Source organism: Lepisosteus platostomus, chromosome 7, assembly GCF_059453375.1.
Source record: "Lepisosteus platostomus isolate fLepPlt1 chromosome 7, fLepPlt1.hap1, whole genome shotgun sequence".
Lineage (NCBI taxonomy): Eukaryota > Metazoa > Chordata > Actinopteri > Semionotiformes > Lepisosteidae > Lepisosteus > Lepisosteus platostomus.
The window spans coordinates 49322963-49345913 of NC_142617.1; the positions used below are offsets into that span (position 1 = coordinate 49322963).

The 22951-nt window shown below is 42.5% G+C and overlaps 1 protein-coding gene across 2 annotated transcripts in view; it reads left to right on the forward strand.

Moving 5' to 3' along the window:
• The first annotated feature begins 363 nt into the window (after positions 1-363).
• The window catches only part of cgnl1 (cingulin-like 1), a 40856-nt gene continuing 18268 nt past the window's right edge, over positions 364-22951 (forward strand). The window contains exons 1-8 of one of the 2 annotated variants that reach the window (XM_088640961.1): positions 364-523; positions 8543-10117; positions 10537-10631; positions 12240-12345; positions 12811-12912; positions 13319-13467; positions 14639-14780; positions 15800-16012. In XM_088640961.1, coding sequence (XP_088497087.1) covers positions 8576-10117; positions 10537-10631; positions 12240-12345; positions 12811-12912; positions 13319-13467; positions 14639-14780; positions 15800-16012 — 2349 coding nt within the window. In that variant the 5' untranslated portion in view covers positions 364-523; positions 8543-8575. Of the gene's footprint in view, positions 524-7990; positions 8098-8542; positions 10118-10536; positions 10632-12239; positions 12346-12810; positions 12913-13318; positions 13468-14638; positions 14781-15799; positions 16013-22951 lie in introns of those variants that run through there. The other variant, XM_088640962.1, reaches the window with a different exon arrangement.

Below are 22951 nucleotides of genomic sequence, written 5' to 3' on the forward strand. Positions count from 1 at the left end.
AATATATAGATAAAATTTAGATAAAAATATGAAAAAGCGTGATGACGGGAGACGCAAAGTGGCGCAGCAGGCCTTAAGAAGCACAGAAACCGCCAGCGCGTTTGTCTTTGGTTTGTGAAATTAAAAGTGAACTTTCAAGAGTATAACGTTCACCTAAAAGTCCATTTAAAAAAGTATTTTTCCCCAAAAGCATACTGCCCGCATCCATCAAAATGTTGCTCGTGTGCACACTAACCCAAATACTTCTCCGAACGCCCGTAGAGTCAGCGTTGCTAAGCTACGCGGCCCGCATGTCACCTGTGCGGAGCGCTGCCGCCAGGCGGGCGTGGGCGGGGCCAGAGGGAAGCAAAGCCAGGCGGGGGGCGGGGCTGCTGGATGCCCTGTAGGAGAGAGCGAGCCTGCCAGAGCTCTGCAACAAGTCTCTGTGATTATCGCCAGCGGCATGGCACTTTCTATGCAACTTCTAACTTACTGTTAAAAAACTTTTGAATCATTATATGTGCTTGTCCGCGTTAGGAAACTGGTAAGTATACACCGCATTTTCGGGGTTTTGTGGCTGTTTTCTGTAATTGTACTTTAGTTACAGCGTGGGAAAGTAGTTTTGGCAAGACTTTTTTTCCGCTTTATCTGATTTCAGTGTAATTCACCCCTTTTCAGGCGTCGACGGTGTTAAATTGAGCTGGAGTTGTGATGTGAACTGTTTTTGAAAAAAGACAGGCTTTCTGTCGGTGCTGATTAACATTCTTCAAAGCGTCATCTAATTAATAAGGGCAAAGAGGCATTGGGTGCGAGTTTTGCTCAAGAGGGTAGCAGAAAACGTCCTTTTCAGCAGTGTTACAGTGTGCTGTGTTTGCTGCAGAAAAGAACTTTGACATGGCAATGTTGTATACTTTAAAAGGTTCTTGTCAGTAAACTTCGTCAGAGAGACCACCCTAGGTGTTGGCAGACAAGATCCTCTGGAGATAGAAAATAGTGCTTGATTTTTCGTTTTCCGAGAAGGCAATCAGCAATCGCGGTGGAGAGATTAGACGATGGGGTTTGTGTTTCACAGGTGCAGTTTCAGAGTTGCGCGACGGCTGATAATGAAATTCTTCATTTTCTACAGGAGTTGATTTGTTAAAGGAGTCGCGGGAGTTTATTTCCAGTTTGTCTTCAATAAACAAACTAGCAAGCATTTAAGTCATTTTCAGAGGTTGGGATGTTTGGACAATTAAACACAAAAGTGTACATTCTACTTATTTTCTACATAGGCTGTACAGATGTTTTGTTAACAGGTATTCAATGTACTATTTCTTCTGGATCAAATAACCTTATGTTGTTTATCTTTAGTATTATTTTAATTGAAAAAAAGACAAACTATCAAGTGTCCTGTGTTTCTGATCCTGAGGCCCAAAGTCCCTGTCCTTTCTCATCTCTAGCATTTTCTCCCCACTAAACTCTTAATTGAATGCTCATTAGTTTACTTGGATTTATTGAATAGTTTTCCAGGTTCTGCAAAAGGATGATGCTGCATTACCTGCAAATATTTGTAGGTCTGTTGAAAATATCAGCGATGTCTTAGTAAAACACTCCAATTAGGGATTCAATTAAGGAATTTATTCACATTCCTGTGCAGAAAAACATCAGAAAACCTGTGATGACAAGCAGGCCTGGGGCATACTGGGTTAAGTGGTCTGGAAATAGTGACAGTACAGTGCTTACTGTAAAATGGTTAATTGCTGTTTGTTTCTCAAAAGAGTTCTGTGCAGAACTACATACCTAGACATAAGTTGCTCTTTGACTAATGTTGGTAACAGGCAGTTTACGAAAATGCCACCTTCTCATTTCAGGGCTCTGGATTAGAGAAAATGTAGCCAAGAACGGCAACAGAACAGAGCCTACAGTGGCTTTGTAGAATTTGCAGCTAAAGGCCATTATTACCATAATTATGTAATTACAGAGTATCGGTGCGTTAGGCCAGGAGAGAGAGGAGGGTACACCTTTTCCAACCAACACCTTGAACAGCTGCAGTCTTGGGCCTGGAAGAGTTGTGGGGGCAGACGCAGAGATGTAACCGTTTCTTTAACTGTGGATGAAAATCCCTTGAATTGTTTTTTCAAGGCTACAGCGATGAATGGCAAATGAGATAGCGCGGCCGCTGGGAAGATCAAAGATGATGTCTTTTGACATCTCGTCCCCCTCATGTGATTCGCCGCTGCACTCTGCGCAATGTGCACGAGCAGGATGCTAATGCAAAAAAAAATTGGTTTTGGAAGCAAACTTGTTTCCTCCCAAACAGAAAGCAGTGCTTCTGCGGAGCACAATGTGAGGAAAAGCACAGCGTTAACACCTCAAAGCCCCTATGTGCTGGAGCCATGTGATACTCGGGCTCAAAGCAACTATTGTTTGTTTTTTCTCTGCTGAAACTATTTTCCTTCGGATAAGGGCCTCAGCATTACTCACTCACATTGTTCTCCTCTTCCTTCTGTGGGGACTGGAAAGTATTAGGCTCAGGTCTTGGAGTATTAATAGTTTTTTAGGAAGAGCTGTTTTTTGTGCGTGTGTTTTGATTGCATTGAGCAGAAACTGGCGCAGCACGGTGGCGCAGTGGCTAGCACTGTATCCTTTCAGTCTGTCCGTGCGGAGTTGGTATGTTCTCCCCGTGTTCATGTGGGTTTCCTCCCACAGTCCCAAAATATAATAATAATAAACTTTATTTTATATAGCGCCTTTAAAGGTGGCTTCTCAAAGCGCTTTGCAGGATGACAACAACAATAAATAAGAAGAATACAACAATAAATAGGAAGAATACACAAGATAAAACACAATTACAATATATAGAGGAGACCGTGGATGGTGGTACTAAGAAGAGCAGAGGGGTGAAGAATGGAACCAGTTCAGTAAAGGCTTTTCTGAAGAAGAGGGTTTTGAGTCTGGACTTGAAGGAGTTTAGCGAAGGTGACTCTCTGATATCCTTGGGCAGAGAGTTCCAGAGCTTGGGGGCATAACAGTACGGGTACTGGTAAAATATACTGGTAGGCTAATTGGGTTCTGGAAAAAACGGCCTTAATGTGAGAGTGTGCTCGTCTGACTGTGTGTGCCCTGAGACGGACTAGGGTCCCGTTGTCTTGCGCCTGTTGCTTGCTGGGATAGGCTCTGGCTTCCCCGCCTCCCATGAATTGGAAGAAGCGGTTGGAAAATGGCTGGATGGAGAAGCTGCTTATGAGTTGTTGTTTGTTTTATTTTAGTAGTACAGATGCCTTGATCTGTTAGAGAGGATTGTACAAAGCTTATTATTTCAGTATGTTTATTCCCTTGCATTTTGCATGGTTTATTGATTTTAAAAATTGTCACAAATGCTACTGGAAATGGCAATTCAGCCACATTGTTCCAGTTAATCCATTTCTAGGTTATTAAAGAGCAAGTGTATGATAGTCAGTTAATCCACACTGAACAATGTGATTTTACTAGTTGTAGCCCAGTGTAATTGCTTCTGAAATGTATTGTAGAAACGCAGTAGGTCACTCTGGCCCATATAAGACAGCAGATCCCTTAGGCTACTTTAATAGTGAGCATATGTATGAACTGATGAAGTTTGTGGTTTCCAGTTTTATGTACATGTCAATATTACCTATCATGTTGCTGTATTAATACAGCATCAGAATGATTAAGGCAGACTCCTACATTTCCTGACGTAAAATAACACCTTTTGCATCCTTTGGAGCCAGATTCTCTCCACCTACTAAATAAGATCCTCTTTTGAGACGCATCATTGTCCACAGCAGCATAATTACAACGTGGCAATAGCAGAGATCTGAGTGGTGCATTTTTAATGGCCGTTTTTGAGATGCACTGAGGCTGCAGGCTTCCCACAGAGCTGTTGCTCAGCCGGCCATTGCATATAGCTGTTTCTCGCAGGAGGAAGGAAGGCCTAGATTTAGTTATTTCGAGCAACAAGGCACTCTTAATGCTCTAGCCCATTATCCTGTTTTCCTCAGCAACTTTGACATTTCCTCTTCTCATTCTTCACCGCCCCTCTGAAAAATCACGGCAGTTCCACGCAGGCGGTAGCCATGGTTAATACCGCGCTTCAGCTCTTTTTTTGCAGACGGGTTATTGATTCAGCTCTGAAGAAAAGCTGGTTGTAAAAAAGCTGGTGTATATCGCCAGCTGAGCCTCAGGCTGCTTTGATCAATGTGCCTCCCATGTTTCCGGTGGCAGGGGTGATTAAAAATCACTATTAAGTCTGAGGCTTGTGGTAGCAGTGATTGACTGTTGCACATGAAAACAGAAGTTTAAAATAAATAAAAGATTATATAATAATAATTACTTATGCCTATATAGCACTTTTCTGGAAACGCCTCTCAAAGTGATTTACAGGTAATGTGGACTCCTCTTCACCACCAAAGTGCAGCCACACCTGGATGATGTGACGGCAGCCATAGTGTGTCAGAACACTCCCCACACACCAGCTGTCAGTGGGGAGGAGAACGTAGTGATGAAGCCAATTCAGAGATGGGGGTTATTATGAGGCCATGAATGGAAAAGGCCAATGGGAAATTTGGCCAGGATGTCAGGTTAACACCCCTACTCTTTTCAAGAAATGCCCTGGGATTTTTAATGACCACAGAGAGTCAGGACCTCTGTTTTACATCTTATCTGAAGGATGGCGCCTTTTTACAGTATAGTGTCCCCGTCACTATACACGGGCATTAGGACCCACACAGACCCACCCTACTGGCCCGGCTAACACTTCTTCCAGCAGCAACCTTAGCTTTCCCAGGAGTCTCCCATCCGGGTACTGACCAGGCTCACACCTGCAGAGCTTCAGTGGGCTGCCAGTTGTGAGTTGCAGGGTGATATGGTTGCTGGCTGCTGTTTATTTAGCAAACAGAAAGTGGGCAAAGACTTCATTTTTTTTAAACAGTTCTATCAGATGTACTGTAATCAATATGTGATTCAATACTTAACTCTTATAACTATGTGTGAGCTTTCGGTTAAATGTATGTCAGTAACGGATATTTTTCTTACCAGACTTACCAGGTGAATTGTTGCGATAATTTAATGCCTCAAATGTTCTTGTGTAAAGGACGATACATGCACATTGCTTATTCAAAGTACTTATACTGCCTTTATCTCCAAATGCATTGTGCAGAAGTACAAAAAGTATTTGTTTTGGGTTCTTTTTCTTAGTCATTCAAAATGTATGTGCGTTAGGTGATTTGTGAGTCTAAGCTTGAAATGGAAATATTATGACTGTAATCTCCTGAATGCCTTTACATGAATGATACCGCAGACTGCAGTTTGATTTACAGTGGCAAATGAGGAATGAAATCCAAATTATAAATCTAAGCATGGGTTTGTTTTCTGTATCAGATTTAAAGCAATGTGTTTGTTTTTGCAAAAATATAGCAAAATTGAATCCGTATTGAACCTTTGCAAATGTAAATTAGAGTTGGTTTCTTAACTGTTCCTCATTAACATAGAAATAGCATCTATGAACTTCAAGTTCAATTTCACATGGATAGGTGTCATGCACTGAGTGTCCTGGCTCTTGTGCCCTAGTGATCTTTGAAAAAGGTCTGAGACATCTGTGTGAGCATTTTTAAATGCCCTTGGGCACTGTTAGCACTGGGTTGGTATGCATGCAGAATTTAAAAAGTACCTATTATTTTCTAAATTAACTTAGTTTTTTCAATGCATTTTGTAAGTGAACATATTTCTGCTGGTCCCTGTTTATCAAAGGTTATACCTATCTTCTTAGTAATTCAAAATGGCTAAATTTCATATAATTGAACTTACAGGGTGTTGATTTTCTCTTTTAAATTGAGGTGCACATAAAGATGGTGGAGTTAACTTTATGGTTGGACTTTATTTCAGTTTGTTTGTGGTCGGTGTAAAAATTGTATACTGAGCCTATTGCTCAGATTTAATTCATTCACTCCAGACTTGCAAGAACGGAAGAGAATAAAATAATTTGTATAGCAACATTTTCCTGCGTTTCTATTACTTCAAAGAGATTTATTACATGGGCCCTTTGGAAACAGTGTTTGACAGACTTATGGAGCCACTTCAAAAACCTGATTGAATACAGATATAGCTCTACGTTTACAGCTTCAACTTGTAAGCCTCACTCCAGTGATTACATTAAGATGAAGACATTAAGGAAAATAGGCTCTCTTCTGCGTTATCGGTATTTAATGTCTCCTTCTCTGATTTCTTTCTATAATTGTCTTCAGTTTGCTTCACAGTGTTGCATTGTTAAATAAAGCCCAGGCATAAAAGGTTGAAACAGACATGGCAATAATGGAACATTTTGCTGAGAGTTCATCTTCTAACCACTCAATTAAGAGAAATATGATCTAGGGCTGAAACAAGCCAGTATTTACAAGTGTGTAGGCAGAGTTGAGCTCAAGTGGTTGGGGACTAGGAGAAGCTATTAATTTGACTATTCTGGAACAAAGTATCAAGATTGGCCGTAATACATGTTACAGTTAGTACTCTTTTCTGTTTTAGTATAGAAGCCGCTGTATGTAAAAGACACCTATTTTTATCTGCTGCTTCTTCATTGTGTTGTGTATACATTAATGGAAGTTAGAAGGATACATTATTGCTCACAGCTAAGAAGATGAAACAATTCGTGGATGTGCCATTGCATTTCTCTGACAGTGTAGTATTTTTTGCAGATTAAGCAAATATTCAGTAGTCTGTTCACCTGCTTGCATTTGTTTTTTTTTTGTTGAGTCACTTTACCACTGGGGGACTGGATGGGAACTTATCCGCACCTTTCAAAGCTCATGTTGTGTGGAGGGTTCTTGGTTCCCATAGTGTACTGTTACATGTCACAGACTTAGGGGTCAGCAGGCGTTTGAAATGTGATTTATACAGGGCAAACCAGGCATGAGCCAGCCTTTCAGCCTTTCCCTAGTGTGTCCACTTTCTACCCTTTTTCCACTACCGGGCTGGTTTTGAAATCCCAAAGTCCACTGCCGTTGACCAAAGCCAGCTGGAATGATGTACTGTAAATCCCCTGTACTCACTGCAGTGCGGCTCTCGGCTACTGTTGCTGACGTGGACAACCTTAGTGAATGCGCAGGTTATGGCAGGAGATGATAATTCTGAAGAGACGGGACAGGTGGAGGAGGAGGAGGAGGAGGTGGAGGTGTGGTACATGGAAAGAACTAGCAAGTGGTGGAAGCTAACATAGATGAATCCAGGGGCTCTAATGACTCAATCAAAAAAACACATTCAGAGGGCATTGTGTTAGGAGCATGCTTTCCATTAATAAAGGTTAGTGGGAGATCACTACTCTGAGCCCTGTTACATACTGTATAAAGTATGGGTTATTGATCATAAAGTCAGAATCTGAAACCCTGCAGACCCAACAGCAGGTACAACACAGTGGATGTGTTGCAAAAATAAAAATGGCCTTATAGCATATGACTGTAGTATATGCAATTACTAATTAACAACATTTTTGAACAAACGTTTGCTGGGAGTATTTTGATCTTGTATGGCTTTGTAGTTTATTGAGAAAACACACTAAGGTTTTGCTTTGCAAACTTGAGGTAATTTGACTTGAGGTTCCAGTTGCTTTGATTAACAGTGTCCCACTCTGTCCAAGCAGTTTGCATCCTCTTTGTTAGACTGGGTATAGAAGCACAACAAAGAGCTGAAATTGGCAAACCCACTGGAACTTGTGAGTGAGAGATGCTTTCTAATGCACTGTTACCTGTGCAAAATCTTTCATTTGCTCTGCAGTCTGCCAAGTCTTACATTCCAGTTAGGGGTGTGGGGGTTCAAATATAATGTACAGATACAGTGCGGGGCCAGGAATGCTGGGTATGTTTAGCTTTTTTCACACGGGGGTGTATGTATTCCCATAATCCCCTGTCTGGCATGTCTCTTTATTTTTATTCTCTCAACATCTGCGTTTTAATCTTATCGTACTTCTAGGTTGGCAACCAGCATTACTATAAAAAAAGTTTGACATTATTTTTCAGAGCACATTATTTTTATGTCAAAATAAAACGGAGGTTAATTCCATGTTGAAAAGTCGAAAGAAAACAACGCAACATTTTGACTGGTGAACATTCTTCAAGTGTGAGGGGGAGAGAGGTAAGGTACAAGGATATAAACCATTTGAAGAAGACTCCACTATCAAAATTGCATTTTTTCTTTTTCATTTTCAATGTGGAATTAACCTGGACTTGTTTCACAGCTCCCCTCTTGAACCTTATTTATCAAAATATATCTGTAGTGGGTTTTTTTTGTTTGAAGGTTTAACTGTGTGAGTTTTTTTCTGTGGCATCAGTATATGGTACCTGTTTGACTTTGACATTGTTGGCTAGAAGTGCCCTCTACAGAATTTAAAGTGATCTGAGTGACTGACTAAGCAAGCAAGCATTTTGGGGCTTTAAATGTGATTAAAGTGAATTATATTATTAAAGCGCTGCATCTTTGAACTTAAATTAGTGGCCAGAATTGCAAAAGTTTAGCAAGTGTTATTCCGATAGCATCTTTTCTTTTCGGATTAATAATGAGATTATGTTCTTGCTTGCAGCTGTAGACTTCATCCAGTGGAAAGGGATTTGCCATGGAGTCGTACAGAGTTGGTGGTATTCCAAGCAGCCCAATTCAGCAAGATTACATGCATTGTGATCGCACAGGAAGATCTCAGAGCAACGGGACTGGGTCGTATGGCGTCAGCATCCGAGTTCAGGGCATTGACGGTCATCCCTATGTTGTGCTGAACAACCGGGAAAGAGAATCACTGCCCTGCAGGCCCCAGAATGGATATTCTGGTCCCTGCAAAGACGAGGGGGAATCATTTATCGATGACTACCATGAGTATGACTTTAAGGGAAGCAAGCTCTCGTCATCGGAGAACCCCTTTGTGGAGTACAGATCTCAGAAGCAGATGCTGTTCAGCGGGTCACACAATGGGGTCACAGAGTTTAAAGAAACGCCAAGGAAGACCTCCACCCTCTTGAATTTTCAGAGGCACCCAGAGCTCTTAAAGCCTTACGATCCAGAGAATAACAGCTGGAATTTGGAAGGGTGTCACAGCCTTCCTCCGAGGCCGGCCTCCTTTGCCGAGACAGGGAGCCGGTTTGGGGGTTCCTTGCCTCCTAGGGCTTCTTCCCCGATACGTTCCTCAAGGTTCGAGAACCCCCAACCCGAGAATAACGCAGTGGTCAAACCCAGTCCTCCAGTGTGCCAGGAGAAAGTGGGCCCACAGTCTTCCAGTGCTGCCAGCTGTTCAGCTGACACCCCCAAGCTCACTGCTGGATCTCCAAGTACCACCACCAGCAGCACCGATTCCAGTTTGGAGCGTAAAAGTCCAGGGCCTGACATCCTCCCTCTTCGCCGGTACGATTCCAGCGGGCCAGTGCTGGAGGCCTCGAGGTCCCGAAGGTCGTCAGGTTCGTCCACGACCGCGACGTCGGTGACGTCCGCCAACAAGCTCCTGCAGGACGACCAAGACGATGCCCTCTACGCGGAAAACATCAACAGGCACGAGAACAGGCGTTACATACCATTCGTGCCTGGCACGGGGCGCGACATTGACACGGGTTCCATCCCCGGGGTGGAGGAGCTCATCGACAAGTTTGACAAGAAGCACAGCCCTCAGAGAAGGGGCCGGGCTGGGAGAAGGAACAGGATCAATCCCGAAGATTTCAAACGGTCCAGAAGTGTGGACAGTGCACTCCCCTTTGGCCTGCGGGGGGATGCAGGTTACTCGGATCGGTTCCGCGAGAATCAGGGCAAATCAACTGAACGCCTGCTCAGGCCCTCTCAGTTGCGTCAGCAGAAGGCAGCTCCGGGTTCGAGCCTGGCAGCCAAAGCCTCTCAGCCTGGCCAGCCCAGCAGTTCTGATGTCGGCAAACTCGACGACAAAGGTCCTGTACAGGACAGCAGCCTCAGGTCATCACAAGGCAGCAGCAGTGGAAAACCAACCAATCTGGGAAGCAAGCCAGTATTATGTAGGTCTTCCACGCTACCATTTGAAAGTAAGGGATATGAAGAGGAAAAGATGCCAAGGTCTATAAAAGTGCTGTCCACCACAGTAGCTTCACCTCTGGCCAAGACTACCTGGGGGGCTAGTAAGAAGTCTGATGGAGAAAGGGACACGCAGGTACAGTATGGGCTCTGAAACGAAATGCGTGATTGGTATTGTTGAAATGAACGTGAACCAGTTGCTGCTAAAATCAATCATTCTCAATACCGGATTTCCCAAAGATAAATCATAATCATTGGGTCAATCTGGGATTATAAGAAAGTGCTAAGAAAATGATTCTTTTTAAGTATACTTAGATACAGAATACTGTATTTGTTTTGGAAATAGAAACAGAGGTTTTCTCATATGAAACAGACAAATTGTATTAATCCGTTTTATCTTTTGGGGTGGCCTTTCATGGTGTCATCTCAAAGCAATCTCTACCAGGCGCAGTAAAGCAGAAGAAAAAGGAAAAACTACAATGTATGGTCAGGTCGCCTTCAAGTTTTAGGTCAGATGTTTTGTGTTATTTTATGCTTTTTTTTCTTCTCACACAGGCAACACCTGATCTTTTAAAAGGTCAGCAAGAGCTTTCACAACAAACAAACGAGGAGACTGCAAAACAGATCTTATTCAATTACCTCAAGGACGGGTCAGTATATATTTATCTCTTGATGAACACTGCGCACAAATTCAGAATGCACCTTCTGTGGTGCGTGACAGTGATTGAAAGAAAAACAGGGGCCATGTTGGCTGATGTAGCTTTTTTTGATAGCTGTTTGTTTAATGTTCCTCTTCTTGAAATGTTTATACTAGTATTTGTTCCAGGCAGGATAAAAAAAATGAGAAATTCATTGCAAAAAGAGTAGTGTAATGACAGTCGATCGAATGTGAAAACATTTTAAAATTTTCAGCATGTTTTTTTATGTTTCCTTATCTGAACCTGGCTGTTAGTGATAAAAGTTGAGGTGTTCTGTATTCTTGCTCACCAAGCAAAGCAACAGCTCTGACAGCTGTGTGTGCTCACACCACCCTTTACTGCTTATCGTGCGAACATTGGATCACCTTCAGGACTGTAGAGCTCGCTTCTTTTAAAAACTGCTTTTGAGGGTGGAAATTAATATTTCACAGAATCGCAGGGGATTGGTGTCTAAGTTCAGCACCCTGACCTTAGAAACCGTCAAAAAGAAACGTAACACTTTCTAACTGCAGAGGAAGGCTTGCACTCTTACTGGGCTTTCAAAGAAATGAAAATCTTAACTCTTATACCATCCCTGAGGGAAGTTTTGTGCCTTGAAGAAACTGCTAGTTTCTCTTTAATTCTCCTTACACACTGTCTCCGCTAATTAAGGGAGAGCCCCTCTTGTCACAACATCTGTTGCTACATCTGTGGAATTTCACAAAAAGGAGGTTTTTATGTCTGCCGATACCCATCTTATATCTTCCTTTCTCTGCACCAGCAACAGCAGTAATTGTAGTCATTTGTCAGCAGGTTTTATTTGTGTTTGAATCATTTAATAACCTCGCACTTGGATGTGGGACTGAGCTCAGCGGGTTCTAGAAGGCTTTCCTCTGCAGCTGTGGGGGAAGTCTGTCTGCTTCCAACAGCCCCCCACCCTCTCATTCTGCCCTGAACATCTGGCTGAGGACACTGCCGAATGCTGCCAAAGTGCATCCTGGGTGTTGTCCCCTAGACCAAAGTGCATCTCTAAACTCTTATATGTATTTTGCTTTGCCAGTTTGGGACCCCACATAAATGTGAAGGCAGGATGGAAAAAAGGCCTGCTCATTCAACTGAATGTGGAACAATAAACAGATTAACAGTATTTTGCAGGTGTTTTCAAGGCAAGGAAGTTAACTGCAGGAAGGTGTAGTTTGTAGAGAGCCTCTTGTCTGAGGGGTGCATTACCAATGGAAAGATCTCTCGTTAGGTTTTGCAGTAGTACCTGTAGAATTCTGTGGACCCCTGCTGTTACTTTTTATATTTTGTTTGGGCTCTTTGAATGCAGTATCAGCTGTGGTAGCGTTGTCCATCGGTGTATTATGATGCTTTCAAAAGCTCTGTCCAGGGAGGGTAACGAAGGCCAGGGGTGAAGAGTTAAAGCGTTGTTATCTACCGACCTGCTGGGAATGAGGGGGGGGAGCCTTTCAAGACATTCCTGGAAGCCGAAATTCCAGGATTTGGGTTTGATCCATGGTGCAAAGAGATAGAAGTTGCAAATCAGAGCGTCGTCAAGCCGGGGCTTATTTTGTTTTTCAGGAGCACTGATAATGATGACACCACCAAGAAGAAGGTCAACCTGGTTTTTGAGAAAATCCAGACTTTAAAGTCGAGGGCTGCAGGGAATGTGCAGACGGACAACAAAGTAAGACTTTGTTTCCAGGCTGGGACTGGGCTCGACGAGCAGCCAAGCTGGCATATGGCTCTTAATACTGTATGTGTTCAAAATATTTTGCTTGACTGGTAACAACTGCTGCCAGGTTTGCATGATGTAATTTTTAAGTCACTAGAGCAGAACCAACGTTTAATTGCTCCTGTTGTGTGAGAGAATGTCTGTAAAAGTAAAGTAAATGTGCAGTATGTGGGCAATAAGAAGTGGCTGCTGGAAAAATGAGCTCGAAAGGGTTACTACAAACATTGTAAAAAATCATTATTAGACTACTCTTCACATTTCCAATGTAAAATCTCTGGAAAATCACTCCACTAGTTCACCATTTTTAGTCTGCACTGGGCCTCTTCTCTCACGTTCTACACAACGACCCAGAGAAACGAGTTTGCGCGAGGCCCGTCCGACGCCGTGTAATGAGTCGGCGTTGTTTTCCCGTCGCAGATCCCTGACTCCTCGGGCGAAGCGAAACTACTGCTGGAGCAGAGAAACGAACTGGAAAGAAAGGTCACCGAGCTGAGAAAGCAGCTGGAGGAAGAAACGAAGGTATTTTTAATGCTGCACTTCATCTGTGGTATTTTAACGTCTGTCCAGAGGAGGTAAGAACTCGTGTCAGTCCAGAAGACCGATAATGGTAAACCAGGGCAGGCCAGTCCCGGGCCTGGAGCACCGCAGTGTACCAGGTGTTGTAGGTCACTTTGAATCCTCAAAGGCTTAGGTAGAAGACCTAGAAGAGGACTGGTACTTCTGTGCTATTATACAAGCAATGGCTTCCGTACATAAGGCCTTGTGCAAATCTGAAGGGCAGAAATGGACATGCCTGCCTTGGCCTATATGTGTATTCTGGGACACTGATGCCAATGTGAAGCACAGTTACCAGGCGGTGCCCTGCAGGGCAGTACAGCTAGTTCTGCTGTTCGGATTGGCATCATTGAGTTTCTCTTCATTTCAGACCCACAGGCGCCTGACTAAGACGAGGGAGAAGGCCGAGGCAGACGTGACAGAGCTGCAGAAGAATCTGGAGCGGAGTCAGGAGGAGTGCAGCAAACTCAGGGAGCAGCTTTCCAAAACGGAGAAGGAGCTGCAGGTCACAGTTGAGGAGTAAGAGCCGGTCAGGTCCTTTCACAGCCCTGTGGCTGCAGTTCACAGATAGGGCTTGTTTTTCTCTGACTCACACTTCTGCAAATGACGGTGTTCAACACCCGTCTGTGGTTTTTGTTAGTCTGTGTTAATCTTTTTGCATTTCATATGGCCTACTAGAAATGTTTTAATTATGTAAAGGAAGAGGTAAAGGTTTAGTCTGTGCTAAAGGAAAAGAAAAGAGACGATGTTTTGGCTCTGGAGTCTATCTCGGGTTCCATTGCAGCCTACGCGTGCTGATGCAGCTACCTACTCGAATTGTTTTAATTATTACTCTACATGGATGTTCTTTTAGTCATGAAACATTATGCATTCACACCTTAACACCCTCATGCGAATCCTGTTTAGGCTCTTTGTCCTGTAAATAAAAGAGACCGCAAAAAAAAACAATCCCAAGCTGTGCTTTTCATTGACAGACTGTCCTTGCAGTCCTCAGCCTCTCCCCCTGTCGTTTTCTCGGTTAACTGTTCAGGCCACGTTCAAAGCCCCACCAAGCGATGTATTGCTAAAATTTAGATACCCTTGCAGAATTTTCTTCAGTTTCTGCAAGGCTAATCCCATAAGCTTCTCCCATCCAAAACAGTATTTTAATTCTCTTAATAAGGGAGTACAATAGAGCCCAGCCTATTGATAGGATAACGATGGACTGGGGATTCCAAAGCTCTGCAACTCTAGTTGGAGCTGTAGCTGTAGCCTAAGCTTTAGGATGTGTAGCTAGATGTGTCACAAAACAATACAAAATTGTGCCACTGGAGAGCACAAGCCATGAAGAACTTTAATGAAATTCAGAATGCAATTTAAACATGCTTAAAGGCTAGATTGGATATAATTCAGCAGGCAACTCTAGAGAATGGTGACCTGTTATTCGAAAGACCCATCACCCTCTATTTTCAGTCACTCCTGAGAGATGGTTAGAAGGGGTCATTCATTACAATGCAGAGCCCAGGGAGCAATGTAATTTTACCACCTTAAGATGGAGCCAAGCTGTGTAGTGCTTTGTATGTGAATAAGAGAATCTTAGGACTGGCGGGAATGTGACAGGCAGGCAGTGTGGGTTTTCAGGGATGGGGGTGACTGGTGCTCTAGTCAATGTGCCCAGGCTTCTCTTCAGTACCGGGATGGTGCCTTGCAGGCTGTTCCAGGTAAAGATGGAGAGGGAGCAGTATCAGACGGAGATCCGGGACCTCCAGGATCAGCTGTCGGAGATGCATGACGAGCTTGATAGCGCCAAGACAGCCGGGGCTGATGAGCAGGAGAAAGAGGCTATTCTGGAGGTAGGGCTTGAATCCACGGCTTCTCCTACGACTGAATTCTGTAGCAACGTGCCTGCACTTGCTTAACCAATTAAAATGGTACCCGCCTTTTAAATTGGGAAATGTTTATTAATCTCTTTACTCAGCTCTGTTCATTTATATTTTTCCGATGAAACTTAAAGCATTTTTTTTTGTTTTTCCTTATACACAGGGAGATTCATGACCGTTTCGGAATTTTTTAGCTTTTTAAACAATGAATTACTCCCAGAATACTTTTGCAAAACCTTTAACAGAGATGATATTGTAGACACATTTGGAAACTTATTATGATGACATCAGGAAATTTCTCTTTATAGTTTTGTAGCTTCGGTCAGCAGAAATACATTTTGTTTTGTAGTTCTTATAAATGGCATGCTGTATTTAGTTAAACTTCTACAATACACACCTAGGCCACTGTCCACATTGCTAGGAAAATAGGTTGCTTTGTGTTTTACTGCTTGTCAAATCCTTGTACTTGGAATTTGATATGCTCAGAGCTCCTGGCAGAAAAGACTGACAATCTGAGAGCAATGTTTAATTGCAGGGTTGTTTTGGTGAACAATTAGATTGACTGTTAGACAGTGCTGAGACTGGTTGACTGTTTATTTTTTGGAACGCTTTATGTGAATGCAGCTAAAGATCATGATTGTAGCTCCTTAATTTTCTTTTGGCGTAACAACATGCATAATCCTTTACAACTGTTTGTGCAGATAACATTACAGGAATGTGATTATTTATAACAAGAAAGTTTTGACTGACAGCTAAGAGCAAAACTTCAGGCTGAAAGAAGTGGTATTTTACTTTGCTAAGTGGTTTCTATACATGTGTTTTTGTGTTTTATAGTGTTGATGCATGAGTTACAACTGTGTTTTTAGCCTCATTCAGGTAGAGTGTAACTGTAATTTTTTGGGGCTGATCTTCATTTTTGTGAACCCATCAAAATGTCAGACGGAATTTAGTTTGTAGCAGGTTTTTTTTTTTGCCCCTGCAATGTTCTTCAGGATATGTTGCAGCTGAAGCTGGATTTTCAGGAGATGATGATTGCGAAGGAGGACCAGGAGGAGGTGCTGAGGAGGAAGGAGCGGGAGCTGACTGCCCTCAAGGGGGCCCTGAAGGAGGAAGTGTCCAGCCGTGACCAGGAAGTGGACAAGCTGAGGGAGCAGTATGAGGAGGAGTTGCGCAGGCTGTGTGTGTCAGTGGAGGAGGCTGAGGAGGTACGGAAATGAGGCTGCAGCAGCTGCTCACACGTGAATATTTGTAGCTTTAACTACAAATATTTTCTTAGTTAAAGAGTGATGAATTTTAGACTTGCTCACATTCGTGTTTAAAAAGCAGTGTACTTCCTTTTTTATTTGTCTTTAATATCTAGGAAGTTCTTTCATTGCTTTGAATGTGATCCCATGTGAATTTCACAGAAAGAGGCTGGCTTACACTTTACAGAACTGAATGGAAGATTTAAAGTTGTGATTTATGTTTTCTACAATTGTGTTAATTTATTGAATAATGTTATGTTTTTCTTTTTAAAATGAACTCCTGTCGTGAAGTCAGTCTTCCCACTAATGTTTTTTTCTGGGATCCTGTTGATGGGTTTAAATGACTTTTTTCTGTAAAATGAATGGACAGCAAAAGTTACTTTAAGCCTTTGGCTTTGCAATATAACGTGACATTCTGATGAATTTATCACCTGTTTTTTAGCAGAATGTCATCCACTGTAATTATTGCCTAGGAGGAAAAGAGGAAGCTTTGGTGCTCTGACAATTAGTTGGGATATGATCAAAGGTGTTTAATCATTAATGTTTAGCATGAACAATTCCAGACCTGGGGTTGCTACCTGTGTGGAGTTTGTATGTGCTCCCCTGTTCCAGTAGGTTTCCTTCAGTTTCTCCAGTTTCCTCCCGCAGTCCAAAGACATGCTTGTAGGTTAACTGGCTTCTGTGAGAATCGGCCCTGGTGTGAGAGTGTGCTTGTCTGTGTCTGTATGTGCCTTGTGATGGACGGGCGTGCTGTCCGGGGAGGATCCTGCCTTGTGCGCTTTGTTTGTGAGGTTGGGCTCCGGCTCCGCTGTGATCCTGTACTGGATAAAGTAGTTAGAAAATGTAAGGATGGGCTGCTTATTAAAAATAAAAACGACTCGCCCACACAGGAGTATGGCCATCCTCTCACGGGAAACTCCCTAGTCATCTCTTTTCATGGGAATTGCTGACCCCATACAAACAGATATTGTTCCCGGGTGAAGTAAGATTTTGTTTTAGAGTACATAAGCTAGGTTTTCCATTAGTTCATTTGTACTTCACCTTGCAGTCTTATATGTCTAACCCGGACGTAGAAAACTACACAGGAAGCAAAAAAAAAAAAGAAACGTAATGTTCATATGTTGTGAGTCTTCCACTGATGTCCCTGACTCTGGTGTGAAACTTTGATGTAGGTTCACGTGAGCATGCTTCCTGTTTGTTCAGGCTCTCTGGTCTTCAATATCCTGTGCTTTTTTTTGGATGGGGGGGGGCAGCTTCCTTGTGCTGTAACTAGAGGTAACATTCATCCCCATCTGCTGAGGTCATTGCCCTTTTCCGAACGCGATTTCCTTTTCTGAAGCTGCGACAAAAAAATCTGCTTGGTGATATATTTTCCAGCCTTTGAGGTCTAAATGTCTGTTTTCTTTTTGTTTCCGAGTTGCACTACAGGATGCAGTGCAAAGTGCTCATGAAGTATTTGTTTCCAAGCTGTAGTTTTTTTTTTTAATGGCTCATTTACGCGTCAAAGCCCAGCTGATTGACCCTGGGACAGCTCTAGGCAGGAGCTGCTACGACTCTTCAGAATAGTTTGGTAATTAAAGAGTGATGAATTTTGGAATTCATATTTAAAAAGCAGTGTTCCTTTTTTGTTTGTGCTTAATATCTAAAAGTGCTTGCATTACTTAGAGTGTGATCCCATGTGAAGGAAAGTAGACTGTTAAACCTGTTTGCAAACAGCTCTTTTTTGCCTTGTTAGGCAGGGCTGCTGGTAGTGTCCCTGGGCTCGTCCCACTGTGATTTTCTGTCCTGCTTTGTTTCACAATGTCACTCTCCTCTTTCTACTTCATCACATTTGCATTGATACCGCAGACCCATGCAGAGAAGAATGTGGGAGACTGGAGCACTAAATTGCTCCCTTTGCCGTTTAATTGCAGTGGCAGGCCATCGCTAATGAGCTGTTGTTCGGTCTCGCTGTATTCTTCCCTTGAAAGAACCATAATTGCGGGTGACAATTAATGAACGATGAGTTTGTTTCAGACTATAATAACAGGTCTGGCAAATTCAAAATAAGTGGGTCAGTGTGCTTGTGAGTGGGGACTATTAATAGTGCTGCATGATAACACTTAACTGGTTTTACATCTTTAAGAACGTTTTATTTTAATAATGTATTTCCAAACATTAATACAGGCTCTGTTGGTCTATAAGTGTCTAATAAAATGATGTACTATAAGTGATGAGGGAAAATAAGCATGTAATGTATCAAACTACAAGAGTAGTAATGAGGAAACCAAGGTCAAGTTCCTAAAGGGCCTGGTGCCTTTGGGCCTTTGGACCAACCTAAAAACTGTTTTAAAACAACCAACCAAAGTAGTTTCTTGGTAACTGGGAGATTAAGTTTTTCTCAAGATTATATTAAATTGATTGTTCAAAATGTTGACGGTATTAAAGGTTCACAGTTGCCTGTAAAACACCTTGAGGCCTGGCTATAAATATTCCAATGCAGTTAATTGAATAATTAGGTAACCTATGTGACAGAGCTCAGGTGGAATATAAGCCAGAGGATGTTAGACCCTCCGGGAGTGGAGTTGGAGAGCCCATAAGTGGGTGCATGTTCTCTAGGGTTTGTCTAATTTTTCACTCTTGTTGGTCCCTGGGTGGATGTTCAGTAACACAGTAAACAGTGTCTCTTTATTTTCTGTACCATATTCCATTAATCTGTTAAAGATAGTACTATAGTTATTACTCACTTCTTTCAAAAATCTGTTCATTTCTTTGACTGTGATGGACCCAATAAACAGGATTTCAGTGTGAATTCAAAATATTGTGCTTTTATCTTTACTTAGCTAAATTGAAAGAGGTGACATGTTTTATTCCGTTCTGTTTTGAACGCTGAAAGCAGTCTATAAAAGCGTTTTGAAGCGGATAAAGGGCCGTTGTGAGGAGACGAACATTGAAGGCAAGGAACAGACTGTTCTTGGATACCTAGCCGTCAGTGGGTGTTAAATACCTCTTCACGGCACGTCACGGAATTGGTTTCTCTTCCTCTCAGACTCCATTGCCTGTGGTCTTTCCAGAAGATTCCACCGCTCTCTTTCCAGAGAATGTAATTCCTGATAATAAACAGGTTCTCACCATCGAGCGTGGGATGTCATTCTCTCATCGCCAACGTGAATGTTTGCTTTTGTGCGTGTGTATGGGTTCATCATTGCAGGCATGCGGCCATCGCGTTGCCTTGTGAAGTTTGTTTAGGTTGAACAGAGTCCAGGGGAAGATGGTGTGTTTCCTCAGCTGATGAAAGCTGTGTTCTGGGCCTTCCTGCACAGTACTGATTTAGTGTGAGTACGTGGGGGGGATCCCTGCCAACAATATAGTGCGAGTCATTGCAGGAGGTCAGTAAGTGTAGATCTGGTTCCCATCAAGAGGGTTTTATCTCATTGGGGTGTAGGGCCTGTGAAAGGCAGTGCACAAAAGTTGCGAGTTTTTTGCTTGAGTTGTAGAGTACTGTACTTTCTAGCGATTCTTGGGGCATAAATGAAAGACAGGACTTTAGCTTGAGGGTTGAAGGTGGGGAACAGTGGTCCTGGCTGCAGGAGAGCTTCAGCTCATTGCCTGTGAACGCGGGGCTCTGCCCTGGCCTCAAGACCTGGCCTGAAGACTCCTGGGTGTGTGCCTGGCTGGACATCTTGCCTTCCAGATTGTGAGCCTTTCAGACACCCACTGGGTGTCCAATTGAAACCTTTCACAAATGAAACCTGATCTCGCCTCTGATGGGAGCAGAAACATGCCACAGTTTTCTTCTTCTCTTATGTGCGTCCTTGGAGAACACCACTCCCTCCCTCCCTCATGTTTTGCACCTGGGCTGCTTTTTTTCTCCGTTTGATCGGAGAACTTTTTTTTTCCCTCTTCATTTTTCTTCTTTCCAGCTGATCAAATTGTCCTCCCAGAAATCATTCCTTCCTCTGTGCCGTGGGGCTTTTTCCTGGTGATTGAAATTTGGTTTCTCACACGCGTCGAAGGCCCATGCAACATCCTCTCAGGGCTAAAGGGATTGTGGACTCAGAAATTCACAATTACTCCTTTGCAGAACACAGGCTCTCAAGTTAATAGCTGAAATCCTGCCGTTAATCTTAGATTGGCCATCAGACTGGGGGAGCAACTGTGGGGGGGTGGGGTGGGGTCCTGGGGACATGTCTTTTGTCTGGGATTCGGTTTAGATAGATAATACTTTATTAATCCCGTAGGGAAATTGATGTTTGGGTTTGCGCCCTTGAGTCTTGAACAGTGGTTTTCATCGACAACATCTATAAACTAAGGGGTTTCGACTATTTGCTTCTTGAATACTTTTTTTTTTAGTAATACTGCTCCTGTGAGGGAGAGGGGGTTCATCACCTGCGATCTTTTTGAAAATTTTCAGTCATCTCAGGCAGTAAAATATTAATTTATCATACTTTGTAGTGCATGTGTTAACAATTCAGGCTTCTGCTGTCTAACGATGCTGTCTATTATCCAAGTATCCAGTGAAATGTCCCCTCCCCGCCAAAGAAAAACAAACACGCATACACATCACCTTTTCTTCTCCATCTTGGATAATATGATTTAAATAGAATGGAACGGCGCCACACTCTCCCTGTAACAAAGGTGACCTTGTCGGGAGTGTCAGAGAAGTGTCAATAGCAGTCCCTGAAGCTTTGGTGTGAAAGGGCTGCAGCTCCACAGTCCAGAGAACGTGTTTCATTCACGTGAACAGGGCAGCGGCGGCTCCAGGCAGGCTAGCAGAATGGTCGTCTCCCGGCTGAACTTCACGCACAAATACAGATCCAGTAAAAAAAAAAAAGCACTGCTGTAATCTACTGTAATCTACCGTTGCTTAAACATTTTATAGACTGCTCAAATCCATGATTTTATGTTATCTGAATATTACACTCAGCTGAGCTGCGTAAACCCCCCCCCTCCCCCACGGTGTAAGATCCTGTTTAATTTGATGGGTTTAAATGTGGCTTTTCCACCAGAGCTGGTGAGCGACTCTGTGCTGTAAAGGTCTTTATTTGTATGCTGAGTCAAACACCCATGGATTCAGTTGTACTGGGTGGGTGGAATCTCCATTAGAAAAGGTCTTTAGGCTGCTTCTACAGACTTGGTTTAGATTGCAGACTTTTTATGGAAACTGGAATACTGCCAGCACCTCTCAAGCATCGCTTTTTAATTTCCATAGCAAGCATTTTCCTCAGATCCTTAATTCCCCATCTTTACTAAACAAATCCCAAGTCTGTGCCCCTTTTGTTTTGAAGAGATTCATTGTAATGCATACCTGGCAGATGACTGAACAGGCCAAGGCTTATTCATTGCCAGCGGGGGTAAGCCATTGAATGGATGTGGTCTTTATGTTTTCAAGAAGTAGAAGAAATTGGTGCAACGCTTTTGAGAAATAGCTTAAGTTATTTCCAGGTGGCCTAGCAGAAAATTACATTTACCACTTTTCATATTTTTGTCCTTGTTAAATTATACGTTCCAGAAGTAGTTTGCCACATTGTGGATTGTGATTGGTGCTCTCTTATGCAATTAAGAAAGCAGTGTAGTGAACATTTGTTTTTGTAAAAGTCATGCAACACTCCTTAATTTATCGTCCGTCATAATGATCTTATACCTGTTGCTGCAAAGACGAAAAAAACGCGGGTTAAGATTGATTCTTAATTACGTGAACCCAGTGTGAAAACCATTAAGAAGTCACTACTTATCTGTTTTAATAGTCAAACATATAAGTGACAGAGAAATGTGTTAGAACATTAATATGAATTCATTAACAACCGCGATTAAGCAACAGATACTGGAGCGTATTGTGCCCGTGTAAGGGTGAGTGTACATTGGTCTCTTTCTCAATCAGATTTGATTTTGAAAATATTTTGCGAAAATGCCCGTCAAACTGAAGATGTTCTAAAACAGCGTTGAAGATACAGGCGTTACCTGCAAATAGCTTAAAGCCGTATCTTGGCGCCTTCCGTAGGTTTATCAGCTTCACGCTGAGGACTGACCCTGTAGTCTGGATTTTGGAGAGAATGGTCTCTTACAGAAAACGTTGTGCTTATCAAAGCTTTTGTTCTTTAGTGCAAAGTGCTGGGGGGTAGTGGAAATCCTGTTTGTTGTTATGTGCAGTAAGAAAGGTTAATGTTATCGCTTTTGTATGCTAAACAAAGTTCTAAAGACGCCATATACTCTCCGCGAACTTTTGTGTGCACAAAACTCACTTCCAATGGATAAGGTTCGTGATACTACTGAAAGGTTTTTTGTACCCATGTCGGGGGATTATTTCCATAATGAAAGTTTTTTTTCCCCCAATTTGATACTTCTCCAGAGATGCATGTCAATAAGTTTTTTGTAAAAGAGAAATCTGGCATTTTTCTTGGTCTTCCTCACGTGACTCTGAAAGGACGAAAAAATGTTTAAAAAACATTAAAAAGCCCGAATAAAAGCAAAGCCTAGACATATTTATGTGACCTAACATCACTTCTATGTTTGAAATGCGTAATCAACATCAAAACTAACACGTTCGCATACCCACTTGAACCCGAGAGCGCTACAATATTTTGCAATCTCCGTATAAAAAATATAAATGGTATTAATAGTGTTTAACGTGAGATCTTTGCTATCAGTAATCAACAACAAACCTAACATATCTTGCAATCTCCGTCTAAAAATATAAACGGTATTAATAGTGTTTAACGTGAGCTCTTTGCTATCGGAAGAGCTCTAAATACTTTTTAGTTTTTATCGCAGGTGAAACATAGGTGAAAGTTACTTTTGTTTTTTGTTGTGTCCGTTTTAAAACATATTTGTATTAAATACAAATTGTATTAAATGCTGTTCAGGTTCAAGAGCGGTACGCAATACGCATCTGCGACGCAACGTTATTAACTGTTTAATGTT